The sequence below is a fragment of the Bison bison genome, unplaced genomic scaffold (genome assembly GCF_000754665.1).
Source record: "Bison bison bison isolate TAMUID 2011002044 unplaced genomic scaffold, Bison_UMD1.0 scf7180017864471, whole genome shotgun sequence".
NCBI lineage: Eukaryota > Metazoa > Chordata > Mammalia > Artiodactyla > Bovidae > Bison > Bison bison.
Window position 1 is genome coordinate 27,715,752 of NW_011495032.1, and position 19,181 is coordinate 27,734,932.

Consider the following 19,181-nt stretch of genomic DNA (forward strand, 5'->3'; position numbering starts at 1 on the left):
CTGTACTTACTCTGCCCCAGACCCTAGTCTCCTTATTTTACAAATCGTTTGTAAAATAATCATTTGTAACTCATTTTATCTGTTATTAAAGATTGTTACCCATGGGAGATAAGGAGTGTAATTATACCCATTTTATACACACAAAAAATTGAAACACAGAGAGGTTCAGTAACTTGCCTGGGTCCCACAGCTAGTAAGGAGCAGAGCCAGGATTTTAAACTGAGCAGACCTGCTCTGGACTTTGTGCTTTTGAATGCTCTGCTGTATTACACTACATTACAATAGCAGAGGCTCATTCACTCAGCAGTATTATTATTGCTGCAAGGCAGTATTAAATATGCATGACTAATAAGTTTCAAGAGAGATTGAACCTTTTTTGATATATTTGGTTAAGAAAGTGAGATTCCCCAGTACATTTTAGGATTCTCATTCATAATGGTTGAGTTTTTGAGTTGTTATTTTATTGTTTACAGTGTCAAATCCCAACTGTTTGAAAAAATTCAGTCCTTTCTGATTTACCAAGAAGACTTCATTTTATTTTTTCCTGTATTTAAGATTAAAGTTGTGCTGAAATGAGCTGCCATATTTACTTTCTAAATATATGTACCAAGGGAGAAAGGGCTCTAAGTTAATGTATGAAAAGTATATAAATATAAATTATTTCTAGATCAAGAAATGAGGTATTGTCTGTAATTCCCTTATATAATCCCCTCCATCCTCAAGCAAATAAATAAAGTATTCAGCAGAAATGAAATTCTTTGAGATTGAATACAAGTACTAGGAAGTCTGTAATGGGCATTTGATGTATCTTGTGTCTAAATTGTCAGCTGTGCTTTTCCTGTTATTTCCTGTTGGTATTATTGATGAGCAGACTATTTGGTCAGCATTAACATTACTTTTAGAAAATAGACCTAAATAAAGTAGAAAAGCAAACTACCACAGCCATTACTCATTCAACAGGATGGTTTTCTCAAAAGGATACAGCCCTTTCACTTGTTTTAAAGGAAGAGCATGCTTAGCCCATGGATCTCTCTTAACCAACATTTAGGCTCTGCTACTATCCAGTGACATCCTTTGAAGCACTAGTGGTTCCCAGGTTCACTTTATCCACTTAAAGTTCTGTATTGTACAGCAGGATCCCAATTAGCAGAAATCAGTGAAGGGGAAAACACGATATTAGCCAGAGAATATTATTTAAATTGCAGAATATGATAAAATGCAGGAAAACAGAGTTGCTACATCTCGTAAGAGATGCCTGAGGTTCACCAACTGGTTGAAAATGCCTGGTTGGGAGCTACAGAGGGAGTGATGAGCTCTGTTCAAAATGAGAACTGCTGCCTTTAATTTTTTTTTTTTTTAATTCTAAACCTAAATGTGGCGTATGGCTTCTTTCTGCAGCTCTGGGGTGGACTCAGCAGTATATTTTCCAGATCAGCATATCAACTTTAGATCTGTGACACCAGCCAGGCAGCCTGAATCAATGAATCTGAAAGCCTCAAAGAGCATGGACCTCGGTAAGTGCGGGTGAGGTGACATCCAGGTCAGCTGTCTAGCCTTAGCCCATCTGTCTCCCTGAATGTCCTGCCTTTGTTTCTTCAACTCCAACCTTAGGGGGCAAGGTCTGCTGAAGCATGGAGGAAGGGATAATAGTCATCCCATCTTTCTGTCTCCTACCACACATTTAATCCTAATTACTCCTTTTTAAAAGAGAGATAAGTGACATTTTTATAAAGTGGGCCATATAGGTCAGAAACGTAGGAGTATCCGTTCTAGAAGATCTGAATGCATAAGCGTCTTTAACTCACCTGCCTTTGCGTTTGTGCTTTCACGTCTGCCGGTAACTTTCCATTTCCTGAGAACATCCATGTTGCAGGGCCTGGGAAGATCATGAAGTTCAATGAATCCTCTCCCACAGAGCATCCCATCTCTGTGTGCAATGTTTGGGGATGGTGGCAGTGAAGAAACTTTCTCTCTTTAAATGCCCCATCTTCAAATCCATCCCTGGGTTTGCCAGATTGAGGGTATCTAAGAACCCAGTTTCATGCCCAGACAACCTCAGTGAGGTTCTGAGTCCTACAGAGAATTTCTGGGTGAGTGAGTGAGTCCTACAGAGAATATCTGGGTTAGTGTTGGTTGCCAGGGCAATCAAGAACTGCTGAAAACTGTATTCTCCAGGCTCTAGAATGTGAAACCTATATCTCAGACACCCAAGCACATTGCTGCCCTTGCATGGGCCCTTAGAGAGAGAATGATTAGAATAGGGTGCTAGTGCAAAATAAATTCTCAGCAGCATATTCACTGATTCCTGAATGCTCAGAGACCAAGCCCTGCCAATCCCCCTCCCCTGTCCTCCGAGGAACATTACATATTTCATTAGTAGCACCAAGAAAATAGAATAATCAAAACTGCGTGTTCCATGAAACAATCTGATAAATAGTGCTTATCTGTTACTCATTTACAAGAGTTCAGAAAAATGTTCAGTCATGATGAAACAAGAAAAATTGATTCTGTTTTCTATAAATGAACTAGATCACTAGGATACATTTGCTCTAATCATCTATAGCAAGAGACTGATAGAAACCTTAATAAGGAAGCTGTCTTGAGCGCTGGTACAAAAGGAGTATTTTCTCTCAAGTGTGAACCCCTGACAGACCAAAGGAATAATGCGTGACAGTGTCATAGGTTATTACTAATTATGAAGGAGCAATTTGTTTTTATAGAGTGCTTGATAAATATTTCCTGTTCTGTCTTCCCAATTTCTCTATAAAGAAGATGAATGGATAAAAACTGCTCTTAATTTGGGATAAGAAATATATTGCTGTTTTCCTCACTTAGTTTAAAAAAAAAAAAACAGCAGTACGGTTGTTAAAAATCTCTGCAAAAAAAAAAAAAAAAAAAGCAGCCATTTATAAAAAAAAAAAAAAAAAGGTATCAGATCTATAAAAATAAAACCTAAACCATGTCCAGAAACTGTATTTCTGTTTAATGTTTTTGTTACTGAAAGCTTTGTTTTTAAACAGTTTTCTCTTTTAGATTGAAATAGCCCTTGCAAAATATAAACAGTTAGCAGTCACCCATTGCATTTTAGTGTACTTATCCCATACAGGACAATAATGTTTGTTCAATTTTACATAAGTAGGGCAAAGGTCATGAGTTATTTTCTTCAGGACACGGGTATCAGATTAAAGGCATGGACTTAAATGCACGATACAGCACAAGTGGCAAACTATGCTATGAAAACATTTTTAAACTAATTATGAACGTTTGGTCCCTTCCAGGAAATGCCAAATCAAAGCTAACAGTCTCTCAGCGAGCTCTGAGGTCAATATTCTAGGGCCATTCTGAACCCCTATTCCCAGAACAATTGACTGAGCTCAATAAATATGTGATTTTTCTCAATGAATAAACTTAGATGATGCCAGAAAGGTAAACATTTGGAAGTGCCTTCCTTGTTTGATTAGATGAAAAAGATACTGTAAGTAGTTTAGCTTTCCATATATAGCACTGGGCCAATGTAAAGAATTAATGTATTTGCTAAAAAAGGTTGGTGACTGTACTTAGAGGGATAATCCTCCGAGCAGGGTCAAGATCCATTCTTCAATTTTTCTTTTTTTTTTTTTTAAATTGAGGTATTTAGGCTGAATAGCAAATTAGTGCTATTTGATTATCTTTGACCTAGAAAAACAGCAATTTTATATGATTCAAAATAGAAGAAGATAAACCTCCTACTTATTGCATAATTTATGTTGAATATTCCTCCTTTAGAAAATCTTCAAACTTCTTCAAAGATTAATAGACCTCATTGGTACCTTCCTTGTTTTTGTTTCTTTCATTTTTGCTACTGACTCTAAGCCAGTTTTTTAATTTGCATATTATGCTCAAATTATTTTAAAGGTGAATGAGTTCCATTTGTTTATTTTCACTTATGTTTTTAAAGACAGTTCTTACTGTGAAAAATAAAACCACCTCATTCCCATCTCTTTCGTTTTTCACAAGATACAAACATATTTTAAAATATTTTGCTACCTATTTACCATACATCTATATTCAAACATCTCTGTCACGCATTGTGTTTCTTTATACTAATTGTATAGTGTTATGTTATATGAAGGACTCTTACTTTTCCCTTTTTGATTAAATTTGGGCTTAATTTATAGTTGGGATTTCTGGTTTGGGCGAGCAGGCTTGGTCCATTTGAATTTCTTATTCTGTGATTTGTTTATATTCTTTGCCAAAAATGTTTGCATTTGTTAATTTTTTTCATCTTTTAGAATATCATTATATATGTTGTAAATAACTTTTTGCAATCTATTATTCGTCTTCTTAGTTTGATCATGGTATCCTTTACTATAAAAGATGTTTTAGTCTTATAGAGTCCGACACTGAGTGACTTCACTTTCACTTTTCACTTTCATGCATTGGAGATGGAAATGGCAACCCACTCCAGTGTCCTTGCCTGGAGAATCCCAGGGACGGGGGAGCCTGGTGGGCTGCCGTCTATGGGGTCGCACAGAGTCAGACACGACTGAAGTGACATAGCAGCAGCAGTAGCAGTCTTATTGTCAGATAATTCCATCTTTTCCTTCATGACTGGTTTTATTTATATCATTTATTTTCTTGTACTTTTAAAGGCTTGGGTCTTTTAATGTTTAGCAATAATATGCTTTTATTCATCATTTATGAAGTGGGAAAAATTTTCTCCATGTAAATAGGCAAGTTATTCATAACGTTTATTGAGTTTTGCATTTTCCTCCCATTAATTCGGAATGCAGTCATGTTGAATTACTAAATTCCCTTCCCTCCATAGGATGACTTCTGAGTGCTTTTCTACTCATGTATTGGTCTGTTCCATGCCAGAGTCATCCCGTTTCAGTTGTCACCCTATTACATTGTATTTTGATAACTTACAGAGCAAGCTTCCCTCTGTTTTCTCTTCTTTTGTAAAATTACTTTGGCTCTTCATATGCTTTATTCTCCTACATGAACCCTAGATCAGCTCATCAAAAAATTAAACAGGAATGCTTCTATTGTGTTTGTGTGCCCATTAATTATGAAGCTTGCCATTGGTTGCTGATAGAAATGTTTTTATCAGTTTAAATGTTTCTTTGTATTCCTGGCTTCTTGAAAAGTTCTTTATTTGCTCACTTTGTTTAATCAGGAATGGATATTGAATTTTATTAAGTGATTTTAAGGATCTATACAGGATGATTGTGTGTAGTTCGTTCTTTATTACTATAGTGGGTTATAATAATAGATTTCCCAATATTAAATCTTTGATTTTTCTGAATGACTCTCCATTTTACTCTGCATTTGAAGAAGATAGAAATGAGTAACACATTTTATCTATGTGATCTAAAAGGTAGGTGTAAGACCCCGATTATAGTTTTATTCGGTGATATTAATTCCTATATACTTAAAGGTATAGATTTTTTTTTTTTTGAGGCCATTCTGCCTCAGTATTTGTGGATACTTTTGCTGGCATGAATGTGGCCACATTTAAGTCAGATCAGAAATGATTCAAATGATGAATAAAAGGAATTTATTTTTAAGTAATTAGTTGTAACTACGCTTATTCAAAGGGGTTAGGGTGTCATTTTCTGGGTTTTCCAGAAAATCAATCTTTTCCTACTAATTGTAGACTTTCCTCTATTTATTTAAATTACCAGAATTACTGTGTTCAGTCTGGATCCTTTAATTTGTTCGTAATTGAGCTTGTGTGGGTGTTGAGTTGGAAGCTCTCAGGAGCTGAATAACACAGCTGCCTCTTTGGCCTTTGGCATAGGGTTTTCCCCCAAAGAGCTGCCCTCATTGGCAGTGTGCCAGAGAGTCATAGTCAAAGACTTTTTGATGAAGTACAAACATCTTTCACATCCAGGCCTGGTGTTTTATGACCCTGTAATAGTTTTGAAGAATTAGTCTAAATTATTCAAGGAACGGCCCTTCAGTATTTTGGTCCACTCCCTGACCTACTCTACAGCCCCATTCAAAGTTAAGTTTAAAATGCTATTTCCCACAAGATTTTCTTTTTCCTGAGCATTTTCTCTCCTGTTTCAAATTGGCCTCCTCCTCCCATTTCAGAAGGGTGTTCTGTAACACACTAAGAGGAAGGCTGAGGGCAGTGCAGATGGAAGATACTGACCAGCTGTCCTGCCTCTGTTCAATGAGAGGAAATGAGCTTCAAGTGATGCATGAGGCATTCAAATGAAATTTTAGGAAGTTTCCTGACAATGAAGGTTGTTAACATTCCATGTCTCACAGTCTCTTAAAACAGTGCAAGTGTCTTGAATGACTATCCCTAAAATCAAGACGATAGATAAATCGGTTGATTTTCTTTCAAGATCTGTGATTTAGCAATTTAATTTTCTGTTAGTTGCTTGCTGGAAATTTGTATTAAGGTAGAAGTACTGGTAGACATTCACAGTCAAAGTAAATTCTTAATCGACTGATTTCTCAAATCAACAAAAGATTTGGGTCAGCCTTTGAATATAACCCTTGCATAAACATCACACATTCCTCTCAGAAAACAGTCAGGTATCTCTAATATCCAATGGAAAAAGGGCATGAAAAAAGTTAATTAAACCCATTCCACTTTTCTAATACTTTCTTTTTAATTTTTTTGTACATTAAGGAACTTTCATATGCATTCCCAGAAATAAGACAAAAATCCTGAACATTGAATATATAGAAGAATTTTCATAAAACTACACTCTGATAACTGAGGCTGATTTATTAATTAATATATATCATATAATACCATATGATATTTGAACATTTTTAATGTTTTTATTTATATCCATGGATCTTCTCTATTGTCCATCAATAACTGACACCTCTGAATCTGGTGAAAGCTGAATTGAGTACCACTATTTAAAATATAACTTTGACTTATTAAAAACAACAACAATTACCTGGTTGGTAAAGAAAAATTAATGGTAATACTAAAAGAATCTACTATCTCTAATAGATGAGGAAGAGCTCAAGGACATAATCAGATATATTCCCTAAGCTTTAGGAAGTCAAAATGAAGGAATTACAGAGAATATTTGCTCATTCATTGCACAAATGTTTCTTGAGCGCCTACTGTGTGCCAGGAAGTGCATTAAATACTGAGGATTTGGCAGTGAGAAAAATGGAACTTGATGTGGGCACCTACATGAAAACCCTAACAAGAAAGGGCAACTGAAGAATGGAGATTCCCAGAAAGAAGTACTGACATGATGATGATGACTTATCTCAGGGAGAAGAAATGGGAGAAGCACTGAAGCGTTCTTGCGGCTGCTCTAAGAGCTAACTGAAAGCCTTGGCCAGGTGGAGAAGAGAAAAGTGAAAAAGCAAAAGTCACTCAGTTGTGTCCGACTCTTTGTGACTGTATAGAAGAAGACTGTATAGTCCATGGAATTCTCCAGGCCAGAATACTGGAGTGATAGCCTTTCCCTTCTCCAGAGGATCTTCCCAACCCAGGGATCGAACCCAGGTCTCGCACATTGCAGGCAGATTCTTTACCAGCTGAGCCACAAGGGAAGCCCAGAGAAGAGAAAGAGAGAAGCAAATGGTATGGGGGAAAAAAAAGTGACAACAGTCTTAAAAGAAGCAATATAGAAAGAGCTAAAGAGCTGCACACAATGAGGCTTGCAAAACCTTTAGGAGTTAGACAGTCAAGCTATTTTTAGAACATGAAAAAGAAAGTGTGGTGGCCCATTGTTTAGAGCAGGTAACAGCTGTCAGGTAGAAAGCAGAGCTACCCAGTTCCTGCGTTAATTTTATCTTCATGCACACAGAGAAAGATGTTCAAACATAGCTGCCAGCACGCAGAAGTCTGGATGGTTTGCATCCCTGTGCACTAAGGGGATTGCGATTATAAAGCCACCATCCCTTATCATTAGAAATGAAGAGTGGGCCTCACACTGGAGGGCAGGAAGCAAATTAGATGACGAATTCCAGAAACAACTGGTGGAACTAGTGATCTCAGTGCTAATTCTCGGAGGATTTCTCTTTGTAAAACAAAAAGAAAAAAAAAAAAAAAGAAGTGGCCGTTAGCCACCTGCAGAGGAGTCTCTGAAGCAACTGGTGTCTCCTTTCCCTTTTGATCGGAATTCTAGATTGATAATCATGGAAATAGTATAAATACAGTTTACACTGATTTTAGTAAAAGTATTTCCATTTGTTTTTTGATTGAGACTTTTACCAAATTACACACTAAGGTAATAGCATTAGGATGCTCCCTTCCCAAAATGTGCTAATTAAGACTCATTGTCACTCTGAAAGGAATTAAATAATGTATACTGTAAGACTCTGTACTTGGCCCTTCTTGTTATATTCTAACAAAACAACAGAATTTGATGAAGATTGAGTAGATACAACTTGGATGAAGACATGAAAGGGATTCTTAACAAATTGTTAATAAATGTTATCTCAGAGAATTAGGTAATATGTTAGATTGACAGAATTAGCATTCAAGTGATTTATTTAGAATTGAAGAAGATGGAATTTATCTAATAATGATTAATTAATTGAATACGCATTATTGGATACTTTCTATGTGCCAGGCAATAGCTAGGTGAAGACGATAAAGTCTCTACTCTTACGGTATTGTCATTCTTGTTGGGTAAATAGATGATAAAGTTGCATAGCAGTAAATAATAAAATTTCAGATAGAGATGATTTCTCTGAAGCCAAATTCAGGTACTGATGAAGACTGAGGAGAGAGAAGCCTATTTTAGACACAGTGGTGAAAGATAAAGGCAATGTTCTGAAGTTGGGTTAAAAGAAATCAGCTATACAAGTATAGAGTTTAGGAGACCTGGGATAATAACAGTTACTGAAGATGTTTCTGGATTTTGTCTCTTACCGGACATGACCACCTCCAAAGCTCCTTCCATGTTATCAGGTCAAGGACAATAGTAGATCCACTATACACCAGCTTGGCCATAACCCACCTAGAGTGCTGTATTTAATTCTGGCAACAATATTTTAATAGAGACAAAAACAGTGTAGAACACATCCAGATACTGATGAGAGGCCTCAAAACCATGTCTGATGAAAAATAGTTGAAATAAATAAAAATACTTTGCCTGAAAGGTAGGTGACTTAAGAGACATATGAGAACTCTCCTTAGATATTTTCATGGCTAACATTAAAAAAACTCAAATCTGTTTAAAATTTGAATCTGCCCCCGAAATGTATCAAGCAATGATAGCGACAATCAGAAGATACATCAAGTTTACAAGCTTTGAAATCTAGAAAGCTAATAATGATGGAAAATTAATTCTGGTTTGTGGCATGTTTGGTATGCAAGGAAAGAATAGATATTTAAATTGAAATGACTCACAAAGACTGAGAAGCAAAATTCATCAGGAAAATGGAAAAGGAGTCTATGTATTTTTCATTTTTAGATAAAAGTTTTTTTTGTTTGTTTAAAGTTAGTCTACCTTAATATGTTTATATAATTAAAGTAACCACACAGGTTATAACTAAAGTAGGGTGACTAGATGAAAACAAGCTAAATGAGTTTAGAGAAATTATGTATCAGGACTCAGGCTGAATTCTTCTCTGGTGAAAAAAGAGAAATCGGTAAAATTTTGAATAACTGACCTTGCACATCCAAACACAGGCCTCTTTCAAAACATTAAGGAAAACCAACATTTATTGACTAAAACACATAAGTAAATTTTAGACAATTGCACATTTAAAACTGAAAATAAATTATGGAATAGTGTAAATATTACCTAAATTATAGTGATATAGATCAATTTTCTTTACCTTTAACTAGATCATTATATTGGATGTAGCAGAATAATGCAGTCTGTTTGAAATTAATTAGAAAAACTATTGCAGTTGGAAGTAAAGGTACAAAAATGCTTCTCTATGTAAAGGACCTTTTTTCTTGCCCTGTAATTCCATAGATAGCTCTTCTTAAATTGAAGTGGTTAATTTACAGTGTTGTTCTAGTTTCAAGTGTACAGCAGAGTAATTCAGTTATATATAGACATATATATATATTCTTTTACAGATTCTTTTCCATATGGATTCTTTTTTCCCTGCCTTTTAAATTTATGATTCCTAAGAAATATGTTTTCAAGAACTGCATTTTCAAGACAAATTTGATTTCATGTTCATTATTACTATTAACTGGAAAAGGATGTCTTTTGTGTAGAAATTGTATGTGTATACTACTTTGTATGTTGTAGGCTTGTCTGGAAGTTGGGGCACTTTCCACAACTTTCCATTCTCATACTCTGTCTGATGAATGAATGCTGGTGAATACCTTAAACACAGTTGCTCTCATTTACCATTTATTGAATGAATAAAAGGCACAACTCTCTCATAACTCCCCATCTGGGAAAGAAAACCAGCCTTCAAAGCAAGGATCATCCATTTTATATAAAAATAGTTAACATAGTGCCTAGAAAATGAGACATTCAGTGATGTTATTAGTCATAGTAGCAGTCATGGAGAGGGTAATGTTGGTAGTGGGATTAAAGGTGAGCCTCTTCATCTTCTATACATATTTTTTGTAATTGGTGACTCACTTCAGCTGTCAGTATAAGTAAATTCTCCACAAGTCAATATTGTGAAATACTGCAGGAAAGGGTGTATATAATCTTGTATATAGATTCTTAATTCAATCTTTGAATCACACATGGTTTCAATTATTACCATGGTTTTTCACTAAGATTAGGTTTTCTTAAGCTGTGGTATTGTGTAATAGCATATATAGATAGAATAAAAATTTAGTGTCAGAAAGAGAAACCCATGGCTCTGTTTTCCCACAAGAAATATGAAAAAAACTATACATTTGTAAATGTTTCTAAATGAACCTTAACCAATGATGTTAGGCCAATAACAAACCCATGTAGATCATTCTTACATTAGACTCTGTATATTTAGAGCATTATTTATGCTCTGATGGGAAATCCTGATCAGTGTAGAAACTGCCTCATCCTTTAGACCTGAAATATTCTGTATGTATGTGAAAGTCATTCAGTTGCATCCGACTCCTTGCAACCCCATGGACTTTGCCAGGCAAAAATACTGGAGTGGGTTGCCATTTCATTCTCTAGGGGATCTTTTATTTTATTTATTTATTTTTTTCTAGGGGATCTTTTAAACCCAGGGATCGAACCCAAGTCTCCTGCATTGCGAGTAGATCCTTTACTAACTGAGCCACAAGGAAAGCCCAAGAATACCAGAGTGGGTAGCCTATCCCTTCGCCAGGAGATCTTCCTGACCCAGAAATTAAACTGGGATCTCCTGCATTGCAGGCAGATTCTTTACCAGCTGAACTTCCAGGGAACTACCTTCAAAAGGTAGCTACCCTCCTACCATAAGTGAGGAAACTGAGGCGTTCATGCTAAGTCACTTCAGTCATGTCCAACTTTTTGCAACCCTATGGACTGTAGCCCACCAGGCTCCTCTGTCCATGGGATTTTTCAGGCAAGAAACTGGAGTGGGTTTGCTATTCCCTTCTCCAGGGGACCTTCCCGACCCAGGAATCGAACCCAAGCCTCTTATGTTTCCTGCATTAGCAGATAGATTCTTTACCACTAGCACCTTCTGGGCCAATCTTAAAAATTGGATTAGTACATGAAGTACTTTCTTCTTTATATTTTGCACCTTAGTTGAGGCTCTACATCTCAGATACTAAACATTTTAAATAAGGCCAAATATAAACCTTTCTTTCCCACTTGCTTTTGTTTTCTAAACCATTGTTCACATTTAAATGAAATTCTGTGTTCGTTTTTAAAAGAACTTTTGTACTAATATAAGAGCATCTTCTTAAACTATGAAGCCAAGGAAGCTGTTCAAGGCTAAACGAAATACTTACATTTTCTTTGCAAATATAGACCATTTTAGTTGTTTTGAAGTGAGAGTTCCATTATCCAAAAATATATATATTAGTATAGAAATATAGCATAATAAAATATATGATATAATAAGTACATGTTAATGAAGTTAAACAGTTTTATAGTTGTCTCTTCCAAATGGTATTATATTTAGATAAATGTAATATTCGTGATATCTATAATGATAAATAGTTGTTATTGGCAATACTTTATACATAGATTAAAACTACTGTAGGAAGGTACAGCTATCTCATTTTTAAGTGCAGAAGTTTCAGTTTGTTCTTTAAAAAGTGAAACTTCTTGGTCTTGCTTATTTCTTTTCTTATACATAGATATTCATATTTTTATATTTCAGTTTTTCCCTAAAGTGATTATACTCAGCATATGCTTTTAAATGTGGGTCCTATAAGAATAATCTAGCTTAAATATTATTCTCTGTGTCTTTGCTTCTATAGATTTTAATTTTAAAGCTTGCTGTTGAGTAAATGTAGCCTGATTTATTTGCCTAATATTGTTTCATTTGGTCACAAAAGTTGTTTCTAATTCTTTGCTGTTATAAATGGCAATGCATTGACCCTACCACTGCATAAACCTTTGCAAGCAGTCATAATTGTTTTATCATTGTAAATTTTGATATGTATAATCCTTTGGCCAAATTTGTATAAAGATTTAAGGTTTTTTCGTATATGTGACCAGTTACCCTCCAGAAAGGAAATTTCACTCTTCCCAGCTGTACATGAAAGAATCTGAATATCATCATTTTTATTTCATTTTGCCAATTTTGTAGGCTCAACAGGAGTATTTTTATTTCACTTTTAAAATTACCACTGTGGCTAAACATTTTTCACAGATTTATTTATTGGATATTTTCTATTGTGAATCAGCATTTCCTATGTAAGGCTGAAAACTTCTGAATTAAATATCACTTTTTGGAAGTAAAATGTTAATCTACATTAAAGGTCAAATCTCAACTCTTGCTTGAGGCAGGAAATAGATATTTTTCTTTTGCTTCCCTAAAGCTAAGAATGTTTCTCGCTCCAAAGTACATATTAATTACTGCATGTGTATCTTTCATTGAATGATTAGAAAATATCTAGATAAACACGAATCAGAGGCAGAGTCAGAACTTGGACTTATTTATGAGAAGAACCTCTTAATCTAGGGTTTGTCAGTTAACCTTACTAAAATAATTTATTTTTAGCTCCTCACTGGAACACTAAAACTGCTGTACCTTGTATATAGTAGCTTTGGATGCTTTAGAAATCATTAGTACAAGGCTTGTGTCACCAGAAACACCTATTGTGTTTTTATAAGATGGAGAAGTTATCCAGTGCTTGAAAATATAATTTCAGTCCCATGAAAAATTTACCCATCCATCTCTTCCTTCCTTCAACAAATATTTATCAAGTGCTTTCTCTGTGCCTGGCGTCCCTGGTGGCTCAGAGGTTAAAGCATCTTCTTGCAATGCAGGAGACCCAGGTTCGATCCCTGGGTCGGGAAGTTCCCTTGGAGAAGGAAATGGCAACCCACTCCAGTATTCTTGCCTGGAGAATCCCATGGACGGAGGAGCCTGGAGGGCTACATTTAGTCCACGGGGTCACAAAGAGTCAGATACGACTGAGCGAATTCACTTTCACTTTCTTTTCTCTGTGCCATGTACTATTCTAAATAATTGAGACTTACCAATGACAACAGACAACAATATCTTATTTCTGTAGATTACCCTTAGAGAAAATAGTCTCATGAACAAAGTTTGAGAGATTAAGGATATAAACAGTAATATTAAGTGAACATGGGCTTCCCAGGTGGCACTAATGGTAAAGAACGTGCCTGCCAAGGCAGGAGACTTAAGAGACATAGGTTTGATTCCTGGGTCAGGAAGATCCCCTGGAGGAGGGCATGGCAACCCACTTCAGTATTCTTCCCTGTAGAATCCCATGGACAGAGGAGCCTGGAGGGCTACAGCCTATAGGGTTGCAAAGAGTCAGACATGATTGAAGAAACTTAGCATGCAAACACAATAAGTGAATATACACCAGAAAGATATACAGTATAAAAACATAGACATCTACAAACTGTGGAAAGAAGGAACATGACTAGAAAGGCTAATGTTTCAATCTCCACTTGGTTTCTAGTGTTCATAAGAAAAGGTTACTAGGAGCTCTACCCAAGGAAAGTATTAAAATTAAAGCAAAAATTGAAATAGAGATCATATTGGAAATTGACTAATCATGAGTGATGATTTCAAGCAAGCTGAGAATAGCTAATCTACTCTCTGCTGATTGAAGAACTAACTGACATAATCCCCAAGCACATCAGAATTGTCCTGAAACAACTGTGAAACCTGCAAAGGTTCCAGCTGATGGGTTAAAAGTAGAACAAGAGTATACTGAGGAATTGGAAAACATTTAGCCCTTTTTCTAACTTTGGAAAGAAATATAGTAATGCCCAAATTGAGTGAAAAATTAGTTACAGCAAAGATTTCCTATTTCCCCCTTTCATAAATCAGTAGATTCCGGTAAATAATCTTAGTACTTTCTGTTTTTCTTCCCCCTCTAGAGGAAAATCTTTAGTGGAAAGGTCCTCGAACTATAGACAAATAATGAAGCCATATTAAAGGTTAAAGAATGTGTTTGTCAATATAAAAATAAGTGAACATAAAATTTAATTGAAACTGGATAGGTTGAATGTCTTAGTAGTGACTTGAATGATACATTAAAGAATGGTTAAACAGGTTTAGAAAATTCTGAGTTAAGCAGCTTTCTAAAATACACAACTGTTCACAACCTTAATGTGATTGATATACATTGCCTGGCACTGAAGGTCCCCACAAGTCTTCCATGGTAACTCAGATGGTAAAGAATCTGCCTGCAATGTGGGAGACTCGGGTTTGATTCCTGGGTTGGGAAGATGCCCCGGAAAAGGGGATGGCAACCCATTCCAGTGTTCTTGCCTGGAGAATTCCATGGACAGAGGAGCCTGGAGAGCTACAGTCCATTGAGTCACAAAGAATCGGACATGACTGGGTGACTAACACACACACACACACACATACCTACCTTCAAGATTTAATAATGTGCAGCATCTTCTGAACTCATTTGATCACAAAAACCTTGAGTACAGAGCATCTCACAGGACTAGATCTCTGACTAATGTTCTTTGGCAGAAGAGTTGTGTTTCTGAGGTTGAAAGGTAATGTGCAAGACCCAGAGTAGGGTGAGGAAAGAAAGAATTGCCGACAAGCTGGGACATGTGATCAGTGCTGTGAAGCAGTATGCAGTCTAGGAGAGAATCTCCAGGGTAGAGAAGTGTCTTCAGTCACTAAGTAAGCAAGAATTAACTGCAGAGCAGCATGAAAGAACAAGGCTATAACTAAGCATGAATTAATAATGGATTATGATGACAGAATGTGGCTGACTGCATGCAATGTACCTCAGAAGGAATAACACAAGTTTGGTAAAATAACATCTCATACATTGCTGGATGCCTGTCTATCCAGTTGCCAGAAGGTGTTGACTTTCCTTTACTCCTAGTAGAAAGACCACATTCTTCAGCCTGATATTCAGGGTTGTGATTAATACCTATTAATCTAGGATATAAAGACAAAAAAAGAGAGAAAACAGTAATATCTGTAATGATAATGGTAGTAACTAATGTTTTTGAGTACTTGCTCTATGCTATGTTTTTTTCCATAGCAGTTCTATAGCCATTTTACAGATGAGTGTAACAGGCCTTAGAGTGATCAACTTCTCTAAGATGTCACAGCTGGTAAGCAATGAAGCCAGGATTTGAACTCAGTCACACTTAACTTCGGAGAAGGCAATGGCACCCCACTCCAGTACTCTTGCCTGGAAACCCCCATGGATGGAGGAGCCTGATGGGCTGCAGTCCATGGGGTCGCTAAGAGTCGGACATGACTGAGCGACTTCACTTTCACTTTTCACTTTCATGCATTGGAGAAGGAAATGGCAACCTGCTCCAGTGTTCTTGTATGAAGATTCCCGTGGATGGAGAAGCCCGGTAGGCTGCAGTCCATGGGGTCACATAGAGTCGGACACGACTGAAGCGACTTAGCAGCAGCAGCAGCAACACTTAACTTGGATGCCTGGGCTCTAAACCATTAGGCCTTTCCTTGCAAGTGAGACTTATTAATTTTCCATTCTCAACTCTAAAAATAGAAGACCCATCATTCTTTCTTCTTTCCTATTTAAAATTTAACTTTCATTCAGAACCCACTCAACTCTTGCCTGCTCCAGAGAACTGTCATTTTTTTTCCCCTAACTCTTTCTCTGAATTCTTAAAGCAATTACTTTTGGTATCACCAGTTTTAGCACAGAATCATATACCCTTTTGGGTACCTACTGAGTGAGAACTTTCTCCCACTCTAATCAGATTGCAAGCCTTTGCAGGGTCATACCTTATACATCTTTGGCTTCCTCCTCACCACTTAGAACGTGTAGGTGTGGAGTAAATCCAAGATGGATGATGTGGATGGATAGCATTAGAGAAATCTGGCTGCAACCTCAGAAACACATTGATCTCTATGATTGATTGGACTGATCTTACAAAGTAGGCAGGTTCACCTTTCCTACATCAAAAGATTGAATGAATGGATGGATAAAAGTACAAATGAATACTTCAAGTATAAATGAATAAAACTGCAAATAAATGTTTGATTTAAGTAGCACAGTAGAATAGGGATAAAAATCTTTTAGGAGAGTGTAGAATATAGCATTCTATATTCACTTTCACTTACCCAAACTAGTCTTTCTCATTTGAAAGTGCTTGGAGAAGTTTCATAATAATGAACAGATTTAAGAAAAAGAGTCAAATGCAGAAAATACAGAAGGGCCAAGGGCTTTAATTTCATTACATAGAAGACTGAAAGCAGTTGTTTAAAACTTGAAGAAAAGGGCTGTGTGCTTTAGTTCCTAATTGGAGGAATCTATGAATAAATTAGGCAATCACTTGACATAATTGATTTAGATCATGTGAATTCCCTTGCTCTGCCAGAGAGGGTTAATTAGATCATATTGTGTGGCCCTTCCTAGTCTTCTATCACTGACATGTTCCCCCCTTTGTATTTTTCTATCATTTCCCTTTGTTATTTTCTTTTTCATCTCAAGAAGTACATCCTTTTATCTATATTTTAATTTATAAAAATTTTTTTTTCCTTTTGTTTGTTAGATTAGAAAAGTTGAAGATAAATATTTCTCTAACAAAAAACTGTTCTTATTTATGGATCCCCTTTTCATTTTCCATAAATCTATTTGCAGAAGAGTAGTGTCATCTGTGCATAAACCTCATGCCATGGGAATTATATTCAAAACACACTTGAACTGCTTGCTTTTACCTGTAACAACACAAAATTGAATTGCATTAATATAGAGCAATTTAGGAGAAGGCAATGGCACCCCACTCCAGTACTCTTGCCTGGAAAATCCCATGGATGCAGGAGCCTGGTAGGCTGCAGTCCATGGAGTCGCTAAGAGTCGGACAAGACTGAGCGACTTCACTTTCACTTTTCACTTTCATGCATTGGAGAAGGAAATGGCAACCCACTCCAGTGTTCTTGCCTGGAGAATCCCAGGGACGGGGGAGCCTGGTGGGCTGCCCTCTATGGGGTCGCACAGAGTCGGACACGACTGAGGCGACTTAGCAGCAGCAGCAGAGCAATTTGATTGCATGTGAGTTGTCACAAAAGTTGTGTAACCTTGCTCACCTTGCGTCATATAGTATTAGTCATTGTGACTAATACCTCAAAGTAATACCAAAAAAAAAAAAATTGAACCAAAGAATATGACTGACTTAGAATAAATTGAAAATATTCTACATAGTTGTAATACTTGGTACAGGCTCACCCAATACAGCTTAATAAATTATGCCCATTTTTACAAATTATCCACAAAGCAGATTGTGTATTTAGGTTTAATCAAAGACTTTATTAATACAAGTGCAATCTTCTACAGCTTTATATGTTAAGACAATTGCGGAGCCTTAAAGAGTTCCATAGTCACATAACCTAATGTAGACAGTATCCAGCATAGGTACTTGGTAGTGTTAGATGTATTAGTTAACCCACTTCAATGGGCTAAATTTATTAACCTCTTAGATATCTAAATCTATATCCATGTTTAAAAAAAAATACTTAAAGGGCTTATCTATGACCTTGCCTTAATTTAGAGATGATGTTATATTGAAAATGTGGTCACAGAGTCATTAAGGGAAAGAATTTCTAAAGACAGTTCAGTCTAGTTGTCTGCCCTGCTGGACAAAAATGATGACAGGCCTCATCATTAATGGGCTGGGAATATTATATTTGTAAAAGAATCCAATAGTCTTAAACAAGTGTTCAATATATTGTTACCATGTACTTTTCTAAGCATGTTTTGGAAGGTTCATTCTGAAAATAAAATGCTAGTATTAAAAGAAATATGTAGAGAAGATTATTTGAGTGGAAAGAAACTCTCTGTTTTCTTAATGCTGGAGAAGAGATTAGCTATGGATAATATGTGTGAAACCAGGAAGTTCATTTTGGATTGCATACTTGCTCAGTCACGTCTGACTCTTTGAGACCCTTTGGACTGTAGCCTGCTAGGCTTTTCTGTCCATGGGATTCTCTAGGCAAGAAAACTGGAATATGTTGTCATTTCCTCCTCCACAGGATCTTCCCAACCCAGGGCTTGAACCAGCATCTCCTGCATTGGCAGGTAAACTCCACCACTGAGCCACTGGGAAAGCCCCTTATTTTGGGTTACATTGTTCTTTTTTAATTCAACATCTTGAAAAGTTAATTTAGAAAATCCAGCATTCTTCCAGTTCCAGTTCAGTCGCTCAGTCGTGTCCGACTTTTTGCGACCCCATGAACCACAGCATGCCAGGCCTCCCTGTCCATTACCAACTCCCAGAGTTCATCCAACCTATGTCCGTTGTGTCAGTGATGCCATCCACCCACCTCATCCTCTGTCATCCCCTTCTTCTCCAACCATCAGTCTTTCCCAGCATCAGGGTCTTTTCAAATGAGTCAGCTCTCTGCATCAGGTGGCCAAAGTATTGGAGTTTCAGCTTCAACATTAGTCCCTCCAATGAACACCCAGAACTGATCTCCTTTAGGATGGACTGGTTGGATCTCCTTGCAATCCAAGGGACCCTCAAGAGTCTTCTCCAGCACCACAGTTCAAAAGCATCAGTTCTTCAGCACTCAGCTTTCTTTATAATCCAACTCTCACATTCACACATGACCACTGGAAAAACCATAGCCTTGACTAGACGGACCTACATTGGCAAAGTAATGTCTCTGCTTTTGAATATGCTGTCTAGGTTGGTCACAACTTTCCT

At 36.6% G+C, this 19,181-nt stretch overlaps 1 protein-coding gene across 2 annotated transcripts in view; it reads left to right on the forward strand.

Moving 5' to 3' along the window:
• Window positions 1-19,181, forward strand: part of PARD3B (par-3 family cell polarity regulator beta) — a 1,088,076-nt gene that overhangs the window by 651,185 nt on the left and 417,710 nt on the right. For both annotated transcript variants that reach the window (XM_010861024.1, XM_010861023.1), the window contains one exon: window positions 1,399-1,514. In XM_010861024.1, coding sequence (XP_010859326.1) covers window positions 1,399-1,514 — 116 coding nt within the window. The remainder of the gene's footprint in view (window positions 1-1,398; window positions 1,515-19,181) is intronic.